The following is a 24,098-nucleotide window of genomic DNA, read 5'->3' as shown; positions in this document are numbered from 1 at the left end:
TAGGCTCACACATTAGACCTAGTCTCTCCACACATTCACCTAGACTGCAGGCGGCATCTCTTTGCTCCCCAGCCCCATCGTCCCCTCCTATGGTCCCCTCACACTATCGTCTCTGTGAACCTCTCTGTCACTGTCCTCCCCTGTTCTCCTTCTCTTTGTTCGGATTGCAGGGGTGAGGCAAGGTCAAGTTAAACTAAAATAAACTAACAAACTACACAAATCAAACACTACTAAATAAAAGCATACAAGAGCCCAAAACAACACAATAAAACAAACCATGCAAAAAGAGGATAACTACAAAACAAGATTTGCAAACAAAATAAATAAATAAGGGCACTGCAAAACACAGTTAAAACATGCAAACACAAGATAATTACCTCACTTGACCTGCTCGCACTCACTTTAAACTTATGAAAAACAGCAGCGCCTGCATGTAGTAAGTGAATGTATCAGTGCGGTTTACTTCAAAGTTTGAAAGAGTAAAACAGTTGTGCATTACAGTTAGATTAAGAAATATGACTTACTATTAACAAGGACTTAAATGACTCCCTGTTATACGTCTGCTGTCGCCTCTGAGAATCAACACCACACTTTGCTGCCATGTTTCTGGTACACTGTAACAACAAAGATCAAACCAGTTTCAACATAAAACTGTGGGTAGTCACTTGCAGCCTCCAAGTACTGATGGACAACACCACATATTTTGATCCAATACCAAGTATTACCAGTGTAGGTATCGCCAAGAGTGATGATGCCAATAGTTTTCAATAATGAGGATATAAGGCAGGAGCGTTATGCCACTGGTTTAGACATGTGGGTGACACGTGTGGGGGAAAAAAAGAACCTGCAAGGTAGTGGCTGTCCCAAACACATCACTCAGTGAATGATAGCATCAATTTTACAGTAGAGAACATGTCAGAGAGCATTTCTACACTGTGTTGTCTCCCTGGAAAGAGGGGAGTCTTGAAATTGAGCACAATTCACACCATCTACTTGATAAATTAGGTGTAACTCACGGTCCGTCAGATCCACCTCAGCCGGTCTCCTCTCCATCCACAAGTCCAACCTCCGCAGTTTTGGGGACAGAGCCTTCTCCAGGGCAGCTCCCAGGCTCTGGAACTCCCTCTCCCAATTGATCTGCACCTCTGTGTCCCTCACCATCTTCCAGTCCCGCCTCAAGACCCATCTCTTCACCTCTGCCTCACGCCCCACGCCCCCCCTCCCTTTTCATCTGTGCCTGAATCTTGTTTTGTTTTTGTTTTGTTTTGTACCCTGCCCTGTAAAGCGACTTTGAGTCCATGAAAAGTGCTATACAAATTTAATTTATTATTATTATTATTAACTCCAACCTTGCACCACCAAGCAGAAACAAACACTGACTCTAACGGCTCTCACATGATGACTATGTGAGCTAACAGCGATCATGTAACCTCAACAACTTGACATCAAAGTGCAAATGAAGCACAGATGTTTGGCAACCATTGGTGAATGTATCATCGAGGCTTCTTCCTCCTTGTTTTTCTTTTGCTGCAAGCAAGTAGTATCAGAGATGGGGACTCGAGTCGCACTTAAGTCGCACAAACAGATGACTTCAGACTTGACTCGGACTCGACCCAAAAGACTTCAGACTCGAGCTTCGAGACTCGTCAACAACATGTTTTCATACAATCATTGATTTTTAAATCTAAATGTATTAATGTATTTCTATTTTCTTTTATTGGCGCATATACGTTGGGGAAACGTATGATGAGCTGCATGTCCCCTGCCCTTTGCCATAATGTGCAACGTAGCACATGCGCTATGCCTTATGTGTGCGCACTCACATATCAAAAAATGCATTGACATGGCGACACCAAGTCCACCAAATCCAAGAGTTGTGCCTTTTGTCATTAGTTTTGCTTTCAATAACTTGGTAAACAGTGTCAGTAAGTGAACAGCTACATGCAAGGTCTGTGGCAATGAGATAAATGATGCCGGATCAACAATGTCAAACTTCATCAGGCATCTCAAAACGCACCCAGATAGGTCAGTCACTCACACGCTAATGTGAAAGAGACATTACATTTAGCACATATCGTAACAGGTAACAAGCTAACGATCGCAAAGTGTTGTGCTAATGCTGGGAACAGGCACATTGTATCTTTAAGGTTAGTAGTTGCTGAGGCTCAGACATCCATGGCACACAGGAGGCGGGACGCACGGATCCATGTCCCCAGAACAAACACTGTGTCGGGTGGGCAAACTCATGTGATGCGTAATTTATCCCGTGGATGATTTGTAGGCTATTAAGTGAACAACACTGGGCCGTCTTGACTGTCTTAAATCTGCACATATTTCTGTTACTGTAGTCCTATTAACTATTTCATTATTTCATCCATGCGTGGCGCAGCGGATCCGTGCGCATTGTCACCTGCCGTGGAGACGCTGGCCTCACTAACCTCTCCTCCTCTGAGTCGGATCTCCCTCGCGCTGGACTCAGTTTCACTGAGCGTACTAACACTTAGAAAATAAATGGCATTACATCAATGAGTTCAAACTGCTTATTGTGCGTAATTTGGACTGACACTTAGATGCATGTTGTTCTGTAACTGGTGTGGCGCTGCCACTATTCTCTTGAGTTCACTTCGACATTAGACATTTTTTGAGTGAAAGAGACGTTACATTTAGCATATATCATCACAGGTAACAAGCTAACCATCGCAAAGTGCTAATGCTGGGAACAGGCAAATTGTATCTTTATAGTTGTATCCATATGATGTGACAGACTTAGGTTAATAGTTCACCAGGTCCGAGGGCTAGAGGGATGTGTTAAGTAGACCCCATAAAGTTATTCTACAACTGATTTTGATACTGTACTGTATGGATGGTAGCTACAGGACATGCTTTGAATTCATAAGATTTAACAATACAGTGTTAGGGACAGACCAGATGGCATGAGACTTGAGACTTAACTTGGACTCGTGGCAAAAGACTTGAGACTTGATTTGAACCTGCCCCTCAAAGACTTGAGACTTGACTTGGACTTCCAAAAAATGACTTGTGAACATCTCTGAGTAGTATACATGTATGGTCAATCTCCAGATTCATCCTGATGTGTTCAAACTATATTTTGGTATTACCACTACCTCTGAACACTGGGATTGTGTTGATTCAGTAAGTGGAAAGCAATTTGGTAAAGCAGGACATCATGGGTATAAAATGCACTACGACAGCCATGGGCGTCGTTAGGCTAGGGCAGCCCTGAATGTTTTATAAATAGCCTGGCACTGGATCTCTCTCTCTCTCTCTCTCTCTCTCTCTCTCTTTTTTTTTTTTTACAAAAATAAGAATAATAGAATTAAAAAAGGTCCTGAAATGGCACATGCCAATTGTGAAAACAAGTTGTTTTTTTCACAAAGCACTATAAAAATGACAATACAAACTTTACACATAGAACAACACTGTGTTTTGGGTTCATTTACATAAGTTGTTAATATATTAGAAATTGATGGTTAGCTTTCCAATTTGTAATTATTATCATTGGTGGTGACTTTTATAAATTTCCAAAAAGCTCTAATATTTCATGTAATTCAATTATACAAAATAAACACACACACACACACACACACAGTCTGCATCGAATCAGCAGGCGTTTTGAGGACTGAAATACGTATTATAACTACTGTTCTGCACCAGACTACAAATTATTCTCCCGGGGGGGGGGCATACCCCATGACGCCCCTAGATGACTTTTCTGGCCTGGCTAAGCCCCCAATGTTTCAAGATCCTAACAACGCCTCTGACAACAGCTAATCTCTTCTTTGACCATAGGCGATTGTAATTATGTGATTCTGTAGCAATTTAGCAGTAAATGGAAAAAGAAATGGGATCAGTTTTTTGTACAATACAAAGGAGGGAGACAGCATTTTTTATATTGATCATGTATGATCCCACTCTTCTTCACTCAATCAATAGTTTGCTAAATGACACAGGTATTATAGGATCAATACTTTTGGTATTGATCTGTTTGAAGCTCACATAAGCCATTTGTACACATATCGAAAGGGCGGTAGCCAAAGTAAACAAATGTCTGAAAAAAGTAGAACATATACAAATAACTAGGACGAGTATTTACACATTTTTTTCTTTCCCTTATAATCTTCATAACAAAGATGCAAGAAGAAGTGTTTGAGTGCTCGCTATATCTTACTTGCATCCCATGGAACTTTGTTCGGCTGGTAGTATCCTAAATAACTTTTAATAAAAAGGTAATGAGTAGAGCCTGTTCCTTTCTTCATTTAAAGGTGCAGTAGGTAAGCCTTATATAACTAATTTTCTGTCATATTTGCTGAAACTGACCCTATGTTCCAGTAGAACTACATGAAGCAGGTAATTAAAAAAAAAAATTACCACCGCTCCCTGTTCAGATGCACCAATCAGGGCCAGGGGGGGTGTCTAACTGCGTGTCAATCACTGCTCATGCACACACATTCATTCTCCCTTGTGGGGGGGAGGGGCTTAGGAGACTGTTTTAGGCTTTAGCAGAAAGGGGGGAGGGACTGAGAAGTTGTTGATGTTCAAATTTTTTGGCTAAGTCCTGGATCTTCACAATCCTACCTACAGCACCTTTAAAACATTTAGCCAAGTAAAGAGAAACTGTTCCTGGATTTGGTGGACCAGATGAGAGATAGAGGGAGTGAATATTACACTTACTGTAGCCTGCATTTAACAGACGGTGACGAATAACATGACATGAGCACCGGTGTTATTAATAACATTAATGATTGTAGCATTCAGTGTACTGGTTCATTGTCATGGCTTACTTGTTTCCACTGTATAGTACAGCTCGTCTCAACTCAACTCACTTTTTTGATACCAGAATTCTTTTTGTTTCCCACTAAGCATAGTAAGCTACCCCCTCAGTGTAGCCGGGATTCTCAGCTGTTCGGCTCAGCAACGCCGCATGCAACTCCCTCCACATCATCTTCAAAGCAACACTCGCTGAATGCTTTCATCATGAACCAAACAGAGGGATGCTGCACCCTGTCCATTTTTTTAAAAATCTAGGTTGAGTGAATAAAAAAAATTGTGGCCGCTATTGTGTGTCGTGCTAGTGGCAATACTCTCTGATCGATACATGGTCTGCAGTGTTTTAACTCCACCTTATAACTACCAGGTACTTTCCAAAACTTTTGTTAATGTAAATGCAAAAATAACCATTCTAATGTGTACATACTGAACAGGACTAAACTGAACTGGACTGCTTGGTGGAAATGTGAACCGGTCTTAAAATGGAGCCGAGTCATCATTAATGTTATTCGCTTCAGCTGTGTTTTTTCAGCTACAGTAAGTCAGTGTCTGTTGTGAAAAAGACCATTTTTTACCACCTTCATGTTGGGAGTGTTTCAGTGTCTATGTGGGGGCCAAAATTAATTAATGCAGCTTTAGACCTGCAATAATTGTTTGGGTTTTCTTGCCCTCTAGGGCAGCACAACAATCTGTAAACACAACACTGAAATATTATCACCTTAAATATTTGATATGGCAAAGGTGAAAGCAAAAAGTTGCCTATTTACACATCCCGCAGACAGACCTGAAACAGACGTGATGAATGTAAGTCTAATATTTTCTCTCCTTTTATATGTAGCTCGGTTTTGCTTTCCACCAACTTTTTAGTTCCTAAATGTCCCACTGTGTTCAGCAGCTATATACTACACTTTGTCTGCGTGGTATTTGTTGCTTTTTGGTGCTGCTGGAAATGAGGTTGATGAGAGCGTTGAGAGTGAATCAAAAAAGTAAAGTTGAGTGTCATGAAATCAAAACAATCAGCTTAAAGGTCCTATGACATGCTGCTTTTTGGATGCTTTTATATAGGCCTTAGTGGTCCCCTAATACTGTATCTGAAGTCTCTTTTATATAGACCTTAGTGGTCCCCTAATACTGTATCTGAAGTCTCTTTTATATAGGCCTTAGTGATCCCCTAATACTGTATCTGAAGTCTCTTTTATATAGGCCTTAGTGGTCCCCTAATACTGTATCTGAAGTCTCTTTTATATAGACCTTAGTGGTCCCCTAATACTGTATCTGAAGTCTCTTTTATATAGGCCTTAGTGATCCCCTAATACTGTATCTGAAGTCTCTTTTATATAGGCCTTAGTGATCCCCTAATACTGTATCTGAAGTCTCTTTTATATAGGCCTTAGTGATCCCCTAATAGTGAATCTGAAGTCTCTTTTATATAGACCTTAGTGATCTCCTAATACTGAATCTGAAGTCTCTTTTATATAGACCTTAGTGGTCCCCTAATACTGTATCTGAAGTCTCTTTCCCGAAATTCAGCCTTGGTGCAGAATTACAGCCACTACGAGCCAGCCCCACAATGAGCTTTACTTAGGACGTGCCATTTCTGTGTCTGTAGCTTTAAATGCTATTGAGGAGGAGAGAGGGGGGGCAAGGTGGAGGGTGGGGGTGTGGCCTTGATCAGCTTGCGGCCACGGTTGTAGCTCTATTTCCTCATGGGCAGGCCAAATTCTCTGGGTAGCTGTGGGCGGCGGGCAAAGCAGAGAAAGGGGAGGTAACCTTTCCCCTTATGACGTCATAAAGGGAAGATTCCAGATTGGCCCATCTGAGCTTTCATTTTCTCAAAGGCGAAGCAGGATACCCAGGGCTCGGTTTACACCTATCACCATTTCTAGCCTCTGGGGGACCATAGGAAGGCTGGGGGAACTCACATTAATGTTAAAAAACCTCATAAAGTGAAATTTTTTAATGCCATGGGACCTTCAAGCACTAAAAAGCTCCATACAGCTAAAGCGAGCTGGGGAGTCCGGTGATAATCATCTGTGGATTTGTCACTACAAGCTTTCACATTTAGTGTAGACATTTTTCCCATTTCCATAAAACAAACTGATTAGTGCAGTATTCCACCATTTACAACAGTACAGAGTATCATTATTCATCACTATGCACGAGATGCTGGATAATATTTTTCTTACTTTCAGCAGTGAGCTTTGGGGTGCAGCAACACTTATGTTACTGAATGGACAGAAATTGTGAGTGAAATTTTTGAGTGTCGGTATTGGTTTTCTTCTGAATACCTCTGATGCATTTTCTGTACAATTGCAAAATGATGATGACTATAATGATGATTCCAGAAGTTCCCAAAAATCTTAAGTGCACAAAAAGTAATGCAGGCACACAAACAAGCTCAGATGAAACACCCACACATAGATTATCCCACGTTTGCTTTAAAACTCTCTTAAATGTCAACCATACAGAATGAATTGCAAAAGTGTGAGAAGGCTTTAATAAAATGTGACAGAGAGCTATGGTGTTAGAGCCAGAAAAGCCAGAAAACCTGCATAGAGCAGAGGGCCACAACAATGTCGGTCTCCTGGGTTACCCATTCTTTGAGAAAATAAAAAGGCCTGCAGGGCAAGAAAAACGGGTCAATATCACAGTGTTTTTCAGGAAGGCATATTGCTGTATATGTGTTTGAATAACATCCTGAGGGGATTTATTGATCACTACTACAGCATGAAAGAGAAAGGTCCCGCAATGCCTTCAAATTATTCCTAAATTGCTGTCAAATGAATGCCACTCACATTAGGTCAGCTGCATTTCGAGGGAGGAAAAGAGAGCCCCAGGTGTTGCATTTCCAAATAATTGTAAGTATTTGTTTTAATGTGCATAGGAGTACCAGTATTCAGACTGTTAAAATATTAAATCAAATGATTTCTGTATCTGTGACCTTCTTGCATTCATTATATAGTCCCTATAAATCTAAACTAAGAAATACTCTTCTCTGATCACATATGCATAATTAAGCTCCTTACCAAAATAAAATATAGTCCTTATTCATTAACCAGGTCATGTTCGTGAGAAAGTTACTGTAGCTTCATTACCGTCATTATGTTATGAGCATGACTAATTGTGTCACCACTGATGTGATCGCGGACAACAGCAGCTCTATCTCATCTGCTCCCCAAAGAAAAAAAAAAAACAACACACAACCAACCCTAGTGTGATGACATGAATTGTAATTTAGAAGTAGCTTCCCCTCCCCCTCGCCCCTTTCTTGAGAAACCAGAGGAAAATTAAACCCTGTAACTCAGGGGTTCTTTTTCAGTGCAGAACCCAAATTAGAAATTTTGTCTCTCATCCTAGGATACAGACTCATTAATATTTATTGGTACTTTTACTTTGTGGGAAGACACTAAAAGTAGAGCCATGACCCACTTTGTGTCTGATCCATAGTTTAAGAATACATATTATGCTCAATTTCAGATGCAGCAAAATATCCTATTAATAAGTAATAATATAATAATAATATAATAATAAAAAAAAAAAGAAGGAGGAAAAGAAGAAAGGAAGAAAAAATCTCAATGACTTAAATCGCTGTTAGTGGACACGGCAAGCAGAATATGAAAGTCAGGTGAGTGCGAGATGGCAGGGAGACTGATAAACAAAAAAGAGAAGATGTGTTATCAAACTTGCCAGAAGGGGAATCAAATCCCCTGTCCCTATCCATATGTTACTAAGGTGATGTTCCATGACATCCATCTTGACTCAGACATCTGCCAGCCGGAGGTTCTAGCACTTTTCCCCTGCAAGTCCATCTGGACCAATACAACTAGTGGCAGCTGGAAAAACAGGACAGGAAGAAAAGGTAAAAGTACAGACTGTAAAATAGAAAAACTACTGTACTAGTTGAATTTTTTCTGTTTGAGAGTTCAACAACATTGTTATAGCTAGCTATATCGGGAGCTATGTGGGTTTTTTTAAATTAGGTTTAATGGTGTATTCATTCATTCTAGCCGGAATAGAGTGTTTTGCTGTACTCTAAGCAGCTCCCTGTCTGTTAAAGATAGATCAGCAGGCAAGACAAGGAGAGAAATAACAGAGGAAACAGAGGAAGAAAAAGAAAAGCCGTTTTGTCCCTGTCGGCCTATTAATTTGAGGAGAACTAGGAAATGCCAGCAGGATTAAATGTGCTACTCCCACGGCTTTTTTCCCCTTTCTTATTCTCTCTCGCTCCAAGTTAAAATTAAAGGATGGGGTGGAGGGGGTTGGGTGGGGCAAGGAGGAGGGTGGAAAAAGAGAAGAAAGGTGTTAATTGCTTGCCAATCGATAATTCTATAATTACTTTGTGACAAATGGCTGGCTTGCGGTGCTAGGGTATGTTCAGAGGAGGGTGGGGAGGGTGGTCAGTGGGTGGAGATGTTAAAAGGGATTGGCCATGATCAGGAACGGAAATATTTGCTTTTGTCCCTACAAGCCTGGCTGCCCCAGGGATTTGTGACAGGGAATTTATGTCAGTTTTAAACGTGATGCTGAGCCTCCCTGGGGGTTGGGGGGACATTGCAAGATGGAGCACATGTACACACATGTGCATAATGACACTCAAGCTACACAAAACACAGTAAGTATTTTTTGCCTCAGCATACCTGATGTTTCTCCTCAGGTTGAAGAAGTTACAAATCCCAGATATTCTGCAGTACACGAAAAAATAGCCATACAGAATATGAAAGCATTTTAAAGATAGCCTGGCAGATTATCATTTTTGCACCATTAAATTGTCAGACCCATTCAAGAGAAAAGCGAGCTATAAAAGGAAACCTGGAGCGAGTGGTTTGAATTTGGCTTGAAGACTTTGAGTCTACTACTGCCTGTCACAGTTCACTATCTCCCAATCACAGTTTCATTATGCCAGCCAAGCGTGAAGTGATGGGAGTCTCTTCTAGCCGTAGGGGGAGCTTTAGGCAGACAGCAGGTGGGCTATCTGAGACCTGTACAGGTCAGGGCACCATGACACCTGGCGCCCCCTAGCTGCTATAGCTGGGCGGGGGAGGGTCACAGGGGCCAACAGGAGATGGATGGCCCACCTTCACTCATGTCAAATCACCTGTCAGCACGCCCCTGGCATTGAATCCATTTTGTTCCAGGCCACCATTAACCTTGGACCAGTTGGATTCATTCCCCCTCTCCATGGACCAGGCCCCAGCAACCTTTGTCTACTACAGCTGCCAAACTAGTTACTGGGCTCAACTTTTATCATGTTCACTGAGCTTCCATCAACACGGCCGACTTTTAAACAGTAAACAGGAAATAGTTGAGTTGTGTTTTTTCACCCAAGTCTTTTGGACACAACAATACTGCACATGATTATTGGGAAACATGTGTCATCCATTTTGGCTTTATTGATCCAAAGTATTTGGTGAGCCTTAAAAAGCCCACTGATTCTCAAGGCTATACTTATACCCCCGAATCTGCCACTGTACACACTTTTGAGTAAATGTACTGTATTGTCGTTGTTACATCCTGTTGTGCAGCATGATATAATCAGAATTCGATATTGTATGTTTGATCCATCTAAATGTGAAGTATGGTTATGAGCAGATGTTTGATCATTTCAAAGACCTATAAAAGGGCGATTGGGCTGCCAGTGGCCGCTGTAATATTGATTGATGGTGGGCAGGTGGGGGCCACAGTGCTGCCCTCAGACAGACTGTGTTTATTTATACAGTCTGCCGTCTGCCCACCTTACCCACCACAGGGCTACATTCACTGAATTTACAGTCGTCAGGAGAGAAAAAATATGCTAATGATGCCGCGTAGCCCTGAGGAGAACACAAAAACATTTTCAATCCAAACTTTCCACATACGCATCAGTTATATCAGGCGGGATCCAGTGCACATTCACCACCAATTTGCTGCGTACAGTATCTCAACCATTATTTGCTACTCTGTCCCCCGGGGCATACATAAATTGGATCCAGTAATGAGAGACAGTAATGATTTTCTTTGAATATTTGGTCTTGATTTTCAATTATATAGAGCTGATATTATCGTCGATGCTGTGCATTGTGGTATTAAATTGAACTTCTCCGTAATTTTTTTTTTGTTATTGAACGTGCAAAGGAAGCATTGTTTTCAGGAAAGGTTTTATTATGGCCAACTGTCCAACAGGCTTATTCAACTGCGTGTATATTTGGATCATCTACAAAGTGCCACTATTACTTTTGCTCCTTACCATAATCAGATACTGAATGCACTGTAAAATCTTGATAAAGTCACGCAATGCAGACATAAGTATCAGTGTATAGATTTCATTGCTGTGACACACACAGATACCAAAAGAGAGAGGGGAGATAGTCCTATCCACACCATTAGGGATGCTGAATAGTTAAGTCCTTGTTCCATTCCAATTTTGTAAGCTTTGAAGGAGTGAGTGGTTGGATGTGGGCTGCCTCACAGAGCGTGTCTTCTGTTCCACTGAGCACACAGTAGCTTAGGGATCAGCCTGTGTCCCCGACAGGAATGTGTGCCACTGAGTGTTGGCCTGTCCACTGAACAGAGCTGCGAGCCTCAGATCAGTGGCATTGGCTGGCCTACGGGTTGCTCTTTATGGCTGTGTCGCTGAGTGGCTGGCTCTTCGCTGTGCACACGGCAGCCCTCCAGATGGATGCTGGGACAGCGGAGGCCACAGGGCTGAAAATCCCATCAAGCTGCAGTTCCAGGCCCTTGCACTGAGAAGATGAAGCGCACCAGCACGCCAGGGGACACGGGCCAAACCCTTCTGCAACCCCCCCCCCACCCAACCCCAACCCAAATCCCTTCATGTCCCTCTTTCCTTCCTCCCTTCATTCCTCTCTTCCCTTCTTTTCCTTTTACAGGAGAAGACTGCAAGCCCAACCAGCCAGAATATAGAGTGTGGCCCTTCGGGGTCTGTGGCCCTCGCTTGTTAAATAAAGGAGCTGACTAGCTGATTGATAGACCCTCAGCAGTCCCTGCACCTCACATGTTTTCCGGTTCGCTGCCTTATATACGAATCCTTTGTTGGCCATGCCTGCGTTAGCGTTTGTTAAATGCAGTGTTTGATGGATGGCACCAATTTTCCTCCAAAACCCAGATGAGCCACCTAAGCACCTTTCCTCCTCCCCTGGTTTCTCCCCAGGTAAACCCCATGAGCATGAGAGGACAGGAGTGTTCTAAAACAGTATCAATCAAACAACCTTGTGCAAGGCTGCAGCAGCAACGCAATGTTTCAATTATGCATCTGTTCCTCAGTGGCTGACATTTCGTTCAACCTTTTACCCCCACCAAGGCACAGGGGAAGTGCCCTGCCTGTTGTCCTCACCTAAGTCCTTAATTTTACTGTTTAAGCATATCTGTCGCCATTTCCATTAACTCTATTTATACTATCTGCATACACTCAAGATTCAAGAGAGCTTTATTATCATTATCTGCAACAACAAAATTACAGCAGTCAGGTGCAAAGTCTACGGCTACAACTAGCGATGGCTACAATTAATGATTTTTTTTATCCAATACTTTGCCATTTATTTTCTTGGTTAAGTGATTATTCATTTGGTCTATAAAATGTCAGAAAATAGTGAAAAATCCACATAATTTCCTAAAGCTCAAGGTGATGTCATCAAATTTCTCGTTTGTCCGACCAACAGTCTAAAACCCAGTTGTTTGGTTTAGAAAAGAAAAAGGAAAAAAATCTGTTTGCCATTTTTGCTTGAAAAATTAATCTATTATCAAAATATTTGCCCAACTAATCGACTAATCAATTTATCGACCTATTGTTTTAGCTCTATAAGACATAAGAAGAACACCAAAAGAAAAATAGCTAAAGAAAGCCAATAAAAAAAGAACACATAATAATATATATATATATATATATATATATATATATTAATAAAAAAGTTGAATTGGACTTACACACTAAACTATACATACCCAGTGAGAAAATGTTAACAAATGTTGCTACCAGCCAACACCTACTATCTCTGTCCCTGTAATGGCAAAGGCATGCTCTGAAATCCACAAAGGCTGCAGAGCAGTGTAAGCCTGATGCAGTGCAGCGAACCGACAGGTAAAAAAGATAAACAGATGCAATACAAGTCTCTGGGGTGTTGGGTTCATTTGTTACCTAGCGAGGACAGACATATTCCTGTCAGACAAGCCATGGCAGCACCAGATGCGAGGTCATTCTAGTTACAGAGTGAAATTCTTGGGTTAAGGACAAAGATTCTCATTTCACACAACTAGACGGCCGTGGGGTTTTATTTCCCCTGTGGTCTTCCACAATAAACGTTCGTTTCACACTTAGCTTCAAGAAGCTGGAAAGCTTTTTTAATGAAAACTGAAGCTTATTCATCATTGTTTGTCTTGTTTATTTTGCTTTATAATTGTATCAATCAACAATTTTGACGATGGATTCAGTAGTTTTAATGTTCATCTGCAATTATTGTAGTGATCATGTTTAATACGTTGTTTGCAGTATATAGTATTCATTATTTAGCTTATTTGTGGTCAAGCTGAACTTAGCTGTAACACAAATTGAGGTAATGTAATGTCAAATCTCTGGCATTTTAAGCCACAGTGACATACACTACTGTGATTAAATAATTCTTTTTTTAAACTAATTCTTGATCATGGTTATTATTTCTTCATTAAATATTGTCAGATATTCCTAAAATCTGAGGACATTAAATATAGTTCTGATTAGAAAAGCAAGTTGGAAATTGCAAAAGATGCATCTATTTTTAATGTTGTTATGGTTGTTGTTCCAAGCACCACTTCGCTCTCTCTCTCTCTCTCTCTCTCTCTCTCTCTCTCTCTCTCTGTAATATATATGTCTTACTGGGGAGGACAGACAGCAGACAGGCTCATGGAAGGAGGATATGGGAAGGTACTTGAGACACACTGGCTCCTAACCAGAACAACTGGCGTCTCTCCTCTGCAGATGGACACACAGGTGGGCTCGCAGGTGGGGAAGGAAGGGGGGAAGTGCTCTGCCAGCTTTGTGTCCTGCTTGGTGTTTGTGTGTGTGTGTGTGTGTGTGTGTGTGTGTGTGTGTGTGTGTGTGTGTGTGTGTGTGTGTGTGTGTGTGCGTGCGTGCGTGTGTACCTGCATGTGTGCATGCGTGCGTGAATGCGTGCGTGCGTGCGTGCGTGCGTGCGTGCGTGCGTGCGTGCGTGCGTGCACATAACATCTGGACCATGGTCCACTCACATGTCACGGAGAGTTTATCAATGAAGCTACACTGCACCCTTCTGGACGTCTGCAGCACCACATGGCCAAAACACCCACAGATTCCATTATGTCTTAGTTTTCAATATCTGTTAAATGCTCTTTCACAAATAACCTGTTAAACTTTTTTTATTTTAAATACTCTGAATCATAGTTTCATGCTTTAACCTCCACTCTTACTGCTATCAACACAGGTAGATATGCATTATCTCCTTCATTTAAATTAACAAATTCATAAAATAGTGAAAACAATAAAGCATGTCCCTCAACACAGTGAACTAAGCAAAAAGCACACAGTTAATCAGGCCTATTGTTTTGGCGTAAAATGGTCTTTTTTCTAAACTTGTCTTTTTCAACCCTCCTCCTAAAAATCTCCAAGTCCCCCTTTAAGCTCATTTATAAATGACTTGTCCAGCAATCCAGAAAGATGGGAAGAACCAAACAATATGATTGCAAAAAGCAAACCGACAAATAATATTGATCCCTGCAACAAACAGACAGCTAATCAATGAATGTATGTCCTACCCGCACAGGCTGCAAGTCAAGATCAATTTTGAAGAAAGATGAGGCATTGGCAAATAAAGTGAAGTAGTTCTGAAGCATATCCCGCTGTTTTGAAATGAAATAAATTCCCCAAACATATGAAAGATTGACTATAGCTGTAAGAAATGGTCCTGCCAGGCTGCTTGAACTCAGACAGAACAATCATGCTTATGGCTGTAATTCTAATAAGTATTGCTGCTATTATCTCCTACTAGAGTTGATCTTTTTTATTCTTGGTGTCTGGTCATTTCATATCACACGCTCTTTGGCCTCACATCATGAACCATCAGATGCTTTATTGATCTGAACACAGCCTCCAAATAACCTGCACAATTGCTTCATCACCTTGTCATTACCACCCTGTGATAAGCCAGGTGCCAAAAGTTGGAAAAGTCCCTCAAGGGTGTCTCTTTCAATATTGAATTGATAGACACATTAGTTTTCATGTATTGCAGACTCATAAGAGGTCACAGGTTGTTTTTAGTTCACTGGTTGCATGGTCAGCTTTTTAACCTGAAATGCATGTCCATGTGTCTTTTTTTCTTGTATTTTATTTCAATCAGGAGAGGCTTCAATTAAGAGTGAAATAAGTTTAATAAACATGGTGCATATAATAGGTTGATAAGTCTTTGGCGATTAGACTCCATCCATTGTTAATTTATAAGGGGGTATAGAGGCCGTGGATATATAGGAATATCCCCCTGATGGAGTCTAGCCACTGGTGGAGGTGATGAAGGGATAAAGGAAGCCTGAAGATCTGAATGGATGTGATGTGAAGCGAGGCTTCTGATGGAGGAACCCTGGGTGCTGGGAATGAGAACTGGAGGTGAATGAGGTGGAGGAGGGTGGCATCAGTTTTGCCTGAAATTAAAACTGACAGCAACAGAGAATAGAACAGATTTAGAGTTTGAATGCAACAATCTCCACTATAGCTCATGGAGATTGTGGCAAATCTGTTTAACTGAAAGAGTAAACGCCCACATTCAGCTGATGACAATGCAGCTGATTAGGTTGGGAAAGAGAGAAATGTGAAGCATAGTAGTCTTCCTGAAAGAATTTAAGATGAGCTTCATGTGTAGGTGTGTGTAAATAAGTAAAGGTTGGGCATATAGTGATCATTCATCTGGTCGTGGTTGTCATAGTAGCAAAATGTAGCAATTGTGCTTCATGTTCTATGTGATGTTTACTTTTAAAACAAAGACGAATGTGTGCAAATTAAGCACAAGGTAAAAGTTCAACTTGATTTATTTTAATACATTTATACAAAATGACATCAAATATGCACTCGACAAATTAGTGCCATGTTCAGTTACAATAACTCGAGGCAGACAGCACACACTGGGATCAAAAGAGCCAAAAGCAAAGAAACATTCAGTCCAAGATATACAGCCTCTCCTTCTCGTCATAAGGGAAGAGAGTCTGAGACAGAAATAGCCTCCGAGGTTGGCCTGGCCCAGATGCTGAGTGAGAACTGCTTTAAATAGTGAGTGTTGTTATGATGAAACTATGTCAAAAGACACAAATAAAACCCACTAAGTTCAGCCTGTAAGCCACATACGACAGCGTTAACGTCCCATGACATGGTGCTGGGGGGGGGGGGGCAAGGTGGAGAGTGGGGGTGTGGCCTTGACCAACTGCCACTTTGCTCATTTGAAAGCCATGATGCCTCTCTCTCATGGGTGGGCCAAATTCTTTGGGCGGGCAAAGCAGAGGTAATCTTGCTCCTTATGAGCTCATAAGGAGCAAGATTCCAGGTCGGCCCATCTGAGCTTTCATTTTCTCAAAGGCAGAGCAGGATACCCAGGGCTCGGTTTACACCTATCGCCATTTCTAGCCACTGGGGGACCATAGGCAGGCTGGGGGAACGCATATTAATGTTAAAAAACCTCATAAAGTGAAAATTGTGAAAAAGCCATGGGACCTTTAAACAAAAATAAATAAGTATTGCCAAATAAGAACATTTCACTATAAGAATGTAGACGTTTTGTTTACGTTACTTCACAATAACACATTTTTTTATTGCAGCTTTAAAGCTCATCAGAATCCACCTCAACATTGTTGTTAAAAGCTAACAAATGAACCACAGGAAGTCATTTTCATGTTTAAAAAGGGTCTGGTATTCAGAAGCCTTTATTTGTACAGCCGGACCATGTTACCAATATTATTCTTTATTGGTTTGACTTTGAAAAAAGTCACGTGCTGCCTTACCCCGGGTTTGATGAGACAATCAATATGTGATTTGATCTAAAACTATGAAAATAAAATGTTTTTTTAGTTTGCCGCTACATAATGGAAAATGTAGTTTTGTTGTATTTGTGGTACACTCTGTTGTGATTGCACATAAAAGGCTTAACTCCCCCCATAAAGGGTTAAATTAACAATAATATTACATACAATAAAAAATGTATAGCATAACAACAAATCACATATAGTATGTGGCAGTAATTATTAACACATGGCACTCGGAGATATCACTGCAGTTACAAAATATTCACATTAACAAAACGCAAAGTGACAAAATACACTGTACCATTAAAATTGATAATTAAATGCTGCTAAAATCATTGCATCATTGCATCACTTTCACATACTGTAAGTATAAAGTAACCAGACCATTATCACTTAGGTTACTGTGTTCAATGTATCATACACTATGTTATGACTAGCTGAATTCAGAGTCTGCAAAGCACAATAAAGACAGACACACCCAGACACTTCAAAACACACTACAGCCAGAAAAAGCTGTTACCTGAGGAAGAACATCAAATATTTAGTGCCTAATAAAAGGCATCTTCCTCTGGGCTAAGAGTAGTTACATGACAATGTGTTCCACAAATGAGAGCACATTCGGTTTGTAATGATAAAACTTCAAACATTCATCCTGATAAGTGAAGCATTAAACCTGACTTCCTGAAAAGTATCTTGGAGCAGAAGAGTCATTAGTGTCATAGGAAAGTAGGATATCTCAGTCAAACTGAAATTTTATAGTTAGGTTTTATGTAACCGCCTGTCTGCTTAATGACGATAATGACACCCCTTCAATTGTCCTCCCATGATACAATTTGTTTGGCTTAAATTTAACGTTATGGCATACAATGCTTTACTTTATTCACAGTTTACATATTCCCTTTTTGACAAATGTTAACATATTCCCTTTTTGACAAATGTTATTTACGTGACCTGCTGTGTACCTGGCGTTACTGATTGAGTCAGTCTGTTGACTTGTATGACTCTTCTCTACTTGTGCTACTGTTATATTACATTGATTATTACCCCATAATTGTCACTCATGGCTACAGTGGCTGCCACTCAGAAAAAGTTAAACAGTCTCTCTTTATAGGTGTCACTACCCGATGTGAGTCGAGTGCAGATGTGAGTTGCGCATGCGTCACTTTGCGACAATGACCAGATTTCACGCAGATCTGTTTTGCTGTTAGCCACAGAATAATGAGATAGGTACATTACATAGCAGTAATTTATTATTTAGCGTAAGGCATCACATTTTCACGGCATGATCCCTGATGTCAGTTCTAGATTAGAGGCTTCTGTAATGTCAATACAATAAAAATGGACCTACATAACGAAGTTGTTCACTGTTGGCTACAAGTTAGCAATCAAATAAAACAAAGGCTTTCGCTTGAATGGCGTTTTGAGCTAACGTTAGCAATCAAACAATCATAGATAACTACAACGTTTGCCGGATCCGGATCCCTTGGCGTTATGCCATAAACCGTTTAAATCTGAGCATGCGCAACTCACATCTGCACTCGACTCACATTGGGTAGTGACAATAGGTGCTGTACTCAAAATACTGAAAAAGTGAACTGGGATTGCCTCCACACAGCTCTCACAGACCGTTTCCCACCTCGTCAAAAACTGATGCTTTGTCACGGCCATCGGCGTCTGATACCGACGCAAAAGGCACTCACATAAACTTAACAGGCAGCCGGACCGGCTATCAAAACAAAGAACAGAGATGCTCAGATCACAACACACACAGAGGGAGTGTGACTTCATTCTCTGCTCAGGACGGCATTACTCCACTATATCTCTACATCGCAAATAGTTGTTTACTGCTATATTAATGTTCTGACTACCTAGCTATCTTTGCAATACAACACAAAAAATGCAACAACAACAAAAAGATTATGCATACATTCATTAAAATGAAATAAAAAAATTAAGATGAGGTTTGGAGCATGTTTGAGTGAAACAGTTTTACATCTGCGATGCAACGTAGTGTTGTAATTTAAAAAGTATTCGTATTTCATTGCACAAAAGCTTTTCCATAACAAACAACCTTTTTATATAAGCATAAAAATCAAGCATAGAAGCTAAATTTGTGAAGCTTTTCTTACAAAAAAATTGCAGCAAAGGCTAATCAAGTCTGTTCAGCTTTAGATTCCCTTCTTGCTACACCCAAACAAAGTAAGCAATTTCATCCAGGTCTACAGGATAGTCTGTGAGATGCAGTGGCTCCTTGATATCAAATCTCTCTCCCTTGTAGCTTCTCCAACGGCCGGCAGGGAGGTAGATGTCACGCTCTTGCTTTCCAGGCTCTAAAACTGGGGCTACCATGAGGTCATCCCCAATCAAGAACTGGGAGTCGATTTTATAGGCTGTCTCATCACCTGTGGCAATCCACCATAGGGGCCGTATGATTGGGTCCCCGGTGTTCAGCACCTCCCCAGCCAGCTCCAGGACCCGTGGCGCCACAATACTTTCATGGAGGGCTGTGTATTTCCGAGCAATTTCAACCACCTCGTTGTCGTATTCCCATGGCGGAATAGAAAACTGCATGGAGGGCATGAAGGCCGACAGCTCCAGCCAGCGGATATAGAGTTCTCGATCGGGTAATACACTATTTCCATCTGTGCGGTTTAGATATGCATTCCCTCCGATCATGTCTGGTAGAATGAACTGATAGCCGAGAATGCTGATGGTGAGCACTGTGGGGATAAGAGATTTGAGACCCAACTCATAGCCCCAAACAGAGTCTCTGTCAATTGGTCTGAAGAAGCAGGATATGTTCTGGGACTGGTAGCCACTGCGCAGCTCAGCTCGATCATTGTAGGGAATAGCCATTTCTGTGTAACGTCTTGTGAAAAAACTCGGGTCCCGAATGGGAGTTCTGGTACTAAATTTCCATGGTAAGTAGTTGGTCTCCCCAGCGTCAAATTTAAAAGAGGACACCCCATACCTAGAGCGCAGTGAACGTAGCTGGGAGGAAAACCAATCACGGGCTTCTGGATTTGTGAAGTCCAAAATGCCGCCAATACCATTCCACCAGCGCACCAAGGCCGGCAGCCGGCCTGTAGGCTCCCGGACAAACAACCCCCTCTCTACGCAAGTATGGAAGTTTTCTGAGTCATAGTTAACAAAAGGGTGAATCCAGAGTGACACCAGAAATCCATTTGATTTTAGCTTTTGGAACATGGCCGAGGCATTGGGGAACTTTGTTGGGTCAAACTCAAATTCTCCGTAGCGGTTGGTGTAGCGATCATCTATTTCCAGGAGGCTACAGTTAAACTTATACTTGCGGATGTTGGCAGCATACGTCAAGACTTTCTCTTGGTCAATGTCAGTCTTATGTAGCGCCCAGGTCGACCATATAGGATGGCGAAACATGACTTTGGCAGGCACTTTGTTTGGTTTGTTGAAGTATCTGCGGACCATGTACTTGTGTATGGATGTCACATCCAAGCCCACGCATATTCTGTAGCTAAGTTCAGCACATGGTGCCTCTCCTGGGATTGGCTTAAAGGGACTGTCATTGTATCGCGCCTGGAAGGACATGGTCTTCTCTGTGTCATTCCAGCCCAGGTGGAAAGGCACTGAATTATTTATCTTAATGGCCGTGGCATTGGATGAAAGCCAATAACTCTCCAAAATTCCACCAAATTCATTGCGGTTTGAGTAGATGTCACTTGTAACAAAGGGTTTGGGAGCCTGTTGGCCAGAAATAGAAATTGGCCAATGTTGAATTGCTGACACTGCACCCCCATACCAGTGTGCAAACTTGTATGTCATAGCATGCTCAACAGGAATGTCAGGAACCAGTTCCTCCCAACGCACACGGTAGCATTGTACCGGGTCCTTGGGTCGCACTGTCTCAATGAAGAAGTTTAGTTTTCTATCAGTGGTGCGTTCACAGCTCAGCATTTCCCCTTCTTTGGAGCATGAATCCAAATCCAGCGTACCTGACCTGCCAAGATTTAAATATAATTAAATTTACAAGCAATCTCTCTCAACACATACCTCACAGTTCTGTTGTAACAGTTAAATATCTTCAATGACATGCATACATTTACATTATACATAAATGTTCTGATGTATCTGAAATGTGCATTGTTACACAAACATAAAAATTCAAAGACCATTGAAAAATACCAACCTGAAATCCATTCTGAAAACAATAGACCCTCCCTGGTTACGGATAATGTAGCCATCTTTATTCAGATCCAGGAGCTGAGTCTTAAGCAGCTCAGCTTTGCGTAGAGAGGCTATGTAATAACACCATGCGGTCACTGCTGCAATTACCAGCACCAGGCCGATTACTCCAGCTCCAACTAAGGGTTGAGTGTCCTTGCTGTGTTTCTGCTTGGGGATAACATCGGTAATTGTGCCTCCCGCTCCTCCAGGTACAACTTGGTACATGACTTGGCCGTTCAGTGGGCAAATCTGAGAGTTGCTATTCTAAAGATCATAGAAATGTTTTCCAAGGAAGCTCATTTGCTGCACTCTTGGCACGTTGTTGCTTGCCTGTCATGAGAGAAAGATAACAAGCTTTGAAAAGTCAGTGTCTAGGGCTTTATGCAATATTTCCTCTTATATCAACACTATTTTTTTGGGAAATATTTGTTCAAAATAAAACAAAAAGATCAGAGCCTTTGTACATAACATTCACCTAACATTGATTACCAGTTCTGATTAGTCAAGAAATACTTTAAAATCACTTCACTATTAGAGACATCCAGTCTATCTTGTTTCATTGTCAGTTCAAAGCCTCCATTACATTTCTAGAATTGTCTTACATGATCTGCATTGCTGCCCCAAGGTGATTCCACAGCACTTAGAGGTATTATGCTGTCAGGATGTAAACTTTAAAGATGTGTCTGAGATTTAACAAAACAAATCTACTGCCAATTACATGTAAGAGGATAAAGTGGATATTCCCAGCAGTAATTCTAACATATGAGTTCAATTGAAAGATACTCATTTGTATGTAAGGAAGTAGAGAAGCAGAAAAGGGGATTTGGGCCTTAAAGCTCTGCCAATGCCAGGAAGAAGAGGGAAGAATACTAAACTTTGTGCTCCCTCAAGCCAGACCAACCAAAACTAGTGACTACCTAGTTCATTCAAGCCCAAAAAAATACACTTTGACATAAGTGTTCATTTCAATTGCATTTAACCCTGACCATCATTACCTGCAGGGATACAGCAAAAACTCTTGGGGGTAATAAATTACTTGATGTTAGGTATTGTTGTTTAGCTAATCAGAAAAGATTAGATTAAGGTGCACAGACGACTAAAGGGAGTTCAGTCCTCTCCAGATTCCCTGTTAGCTGACTAGTCCTAACTGCAATTGACCCTCATGGTCTGCCCTGGCAGCGAGGGTCGATAATAAAAAATGCTTGCTATTAATTAGCAATCTAATTGACTAATTCTGTGTTCAACCACCCTTAGTATAGATTTCCCCCAACAATAGGAGTGATAACGTGAGCCCATCATTAATTAACAGAGAACTAACTATAGGTTCTTTGAAGATCCACTCAGGCTGCTGGAATTGAACAGGGAAGATTTACTGTATTTATTTATTTATGCCTTTTTCTTTCTTTTTTTTTAAATGGAAAATTGCAAGGACAGATGTAAGAACTGAACCTATGACAATCTATGCTTTTTAATTTATCATATCAGACTGCAACCAACAATTGTTTTCATAATTAATCAATCTGATGATTATTTTCTCAATTCAAATATATTAATATTACAAATTCAAATATCCACAATTTGCAGGGCCCAAGGGATGTTTTCAAGTAGCTTCAATTGAACCATTCAACCCACAGCCCGAAACCCAAAAAATATTAAATTCATTAGCAACACCAATAAGGCAAGAAAACTTTTATTTTTCTTCGATAAATCTGTGGATTATTTTTATTGATTAATCGATTAATTTTTTTGCTTATCTGTCAATTAAATAATCGAATAATCATTGCAGCTCTACAGTAAATAATTGCAAACATTTGGAACCAGGAGGAAGCTGGATACAGGAAATGTTTTGCTAAAAATTACTTAAATGATGAAATCTTTTTTTATGATGCTTTTATATACAATGCATAATCAATAACCCAACATTGCCTAATACAATGACCCACTGTAGACCTATATTTAATATAGACAAAAAAATGTATCCATCAAAATTGTTGCAGGTTACTATTCTGTCTGACTAATCGTAATTCCTTCACACAAATACATTTTTCACGCATATAGTGGGTTTTCTTATCAAAAATATTTAACTCAAACGTGTTTTTCTCATTAAAAAGGGTGTGAAAACGCAGCAAAATGTTCAGACTAGGGCATTTCTTTGTTTATGGTGTGATCAGGAGGGTTCATATCTGCCATTTCAGCAAATTCACTATCTATTCTGACGTTGAAAAAATAAACACAGAAGTGCTAATACAGACGGAACAAGACGCTCGCTCGCGCGTGCTTGCGTGTGTATCACGTGATTCAGTGCGCTGATTACAGCGATATTGCCTATTATTAATAATATTACAGCCCATAGTGTCATATTCTGCTAATAAACCTGAATATAGGCTATAAATACACGGCAGCACTCTACAGAGCACCGAAAGCAGAGTGAGGACCTTTACTTTGGATGTGTCTTAACGTTAAGAGTAGAACTTTCTACTTGTATTGTGCATATTTCTTTTCATGTAATGGGCTAAATACGTCCAATAGACCTACAAACAAACATAATGTAATAGTCGTAACGTAAGCTACAGAAAATAATGTCTTCTTTGCTAATTTAGCTTACCCACAACTTCTATAGTCCGATGCATAAAAAGCCGTGTTGTTGTGTGCGGTGTTGGGTGGCGCAAGAAAGTTAACGGAGGGTTAAATAACCCGCAATCCGTGTAAGTAAAGTGGCATATTCTAATATCGTCTATGCTTGCCCTGTTTTACTTTTAGCTGTTCATTAGAAATAGTGTTTGCCTACCGATTAGCAGCAGCCCCCCTCAGCAGCTCCAAGCACAACTTGTTTGTTACAGTTCACAGAAAAAGACCCGAGGCATCAAGCATGTTGATGCGTATCCGCCTTGTCTACGCCCACCGTAGCATGGGAAATGTAGTCCATTCTGTGGGAACCAGTTGTGTAATCTACGTGATACGCAGGATACCCACTAAGAAAGCTCCAGGATTTTCATATACCCACTTAAAAATGCCCATTGACACGCAACAACATACTTTCTATTACATTTTTGATATATTTTGAAATGTCATCTGTGTTTTTCTTCTTCACATAGGCTAAA

The 24,098-nt window shown here is 40.8% G+C and overlaps 1 protein-coding gene and 1 long non-coding RNA gene across 3 annotated transcripts; both read right to left on the bottom strand.

The window, feature by feature from the left end:
* Window positions 1-1,018: 1,018 nt before the first annotated feature.
* LOC118495209 lies at window positions 1,019-14,000 on the bottom strand. Its single transcript, XR_004897527.1, has 3 exons — window positions 13,991-14,000; window positions 7,993-7,997; window positions 1,019-1,200 (listed from the first exon to the last, which is right to left on the bottom strand). It is a non-coding gene; the product is annotated as an uncharacterized LOC118495209 (long non-coding RNA).
* A 4,145-nt stretch (window positions 14,001-18,145) lies between these two features.
* On the bottom strand, window positions 18,146-23,894 carry myorg (myogenesis regulating glycosidase (putative)). 2 transcript variants are annotated; one of them, XM_031277094.2, is made up of 3 exons: window positions 23,778-23,894; window positions 20,960-21,331; window positions 18,146-20,770 (listed from the first exon to the last, which is right to left on the bottom strand). In XM_031277094.2, the coding sequence occupies exons 2-3, from the start codon at window positions 21,220-21,222 to the stop codon at window positions 18,979-18,981; spliced, it is 2,055 nt and encodes a 684-aa protein (XP_031132954.1). In that variant the 5' UTR covers window positions 21,223-21,331; window positions 23,778-23,894; the 3' UTR covers window positions 18,146-18,978. The 2 variants fall into 2 exon arrangements, with proteins under 2 accessions (XP_031132954.1, XP_031132965.1); XM_031277105.2 differs by having other exon boundaries at window positions 20,960-21,327; window positions 23,786-23,879.
* Between the last annotated feature and the right edge of the window lie 204 nt (window positions 23,895-24,098).

The sequence above is a fragment of the Sander lucioperca genome, chromosome 6, assembly GCF_008315115.2.
Source record: "Sander lucioperca isolate FBNREF2018 chromosome 6, SLUC_FBN_1.2, whole genome shotgun sequence".
Taxonomy (NCBI): Eukaryota; Metazoa; Chordata; class Actinopteri; order Perciformes; family Percidae; genus Sander; species Sander lucioperca.
The sequence above is the reverse complement of the archived record's forward strand: the minus strand, read 5'-3'. Positions and strand labels throughout refer to the sequence as shown.

What these genes read in the sequence shown, in the direction of transcription:
- myorg (XM_031277094.2), bottom strand. Translation starts at nt 21,222, where the DNA reads ATGTACCAAGTTGTACCTGGAGGAGCGGGAGGCACAATTACCGATGTT. An exon ending in GTTTTCAGAATGGATTTCAG is followed by an intron (nt 20,771 to 20,959) that starts GTTGGTATTTTT and finishes AAATCTTGGCAG; the next exon opens with GTCAGGTACGCTGGATTTGG.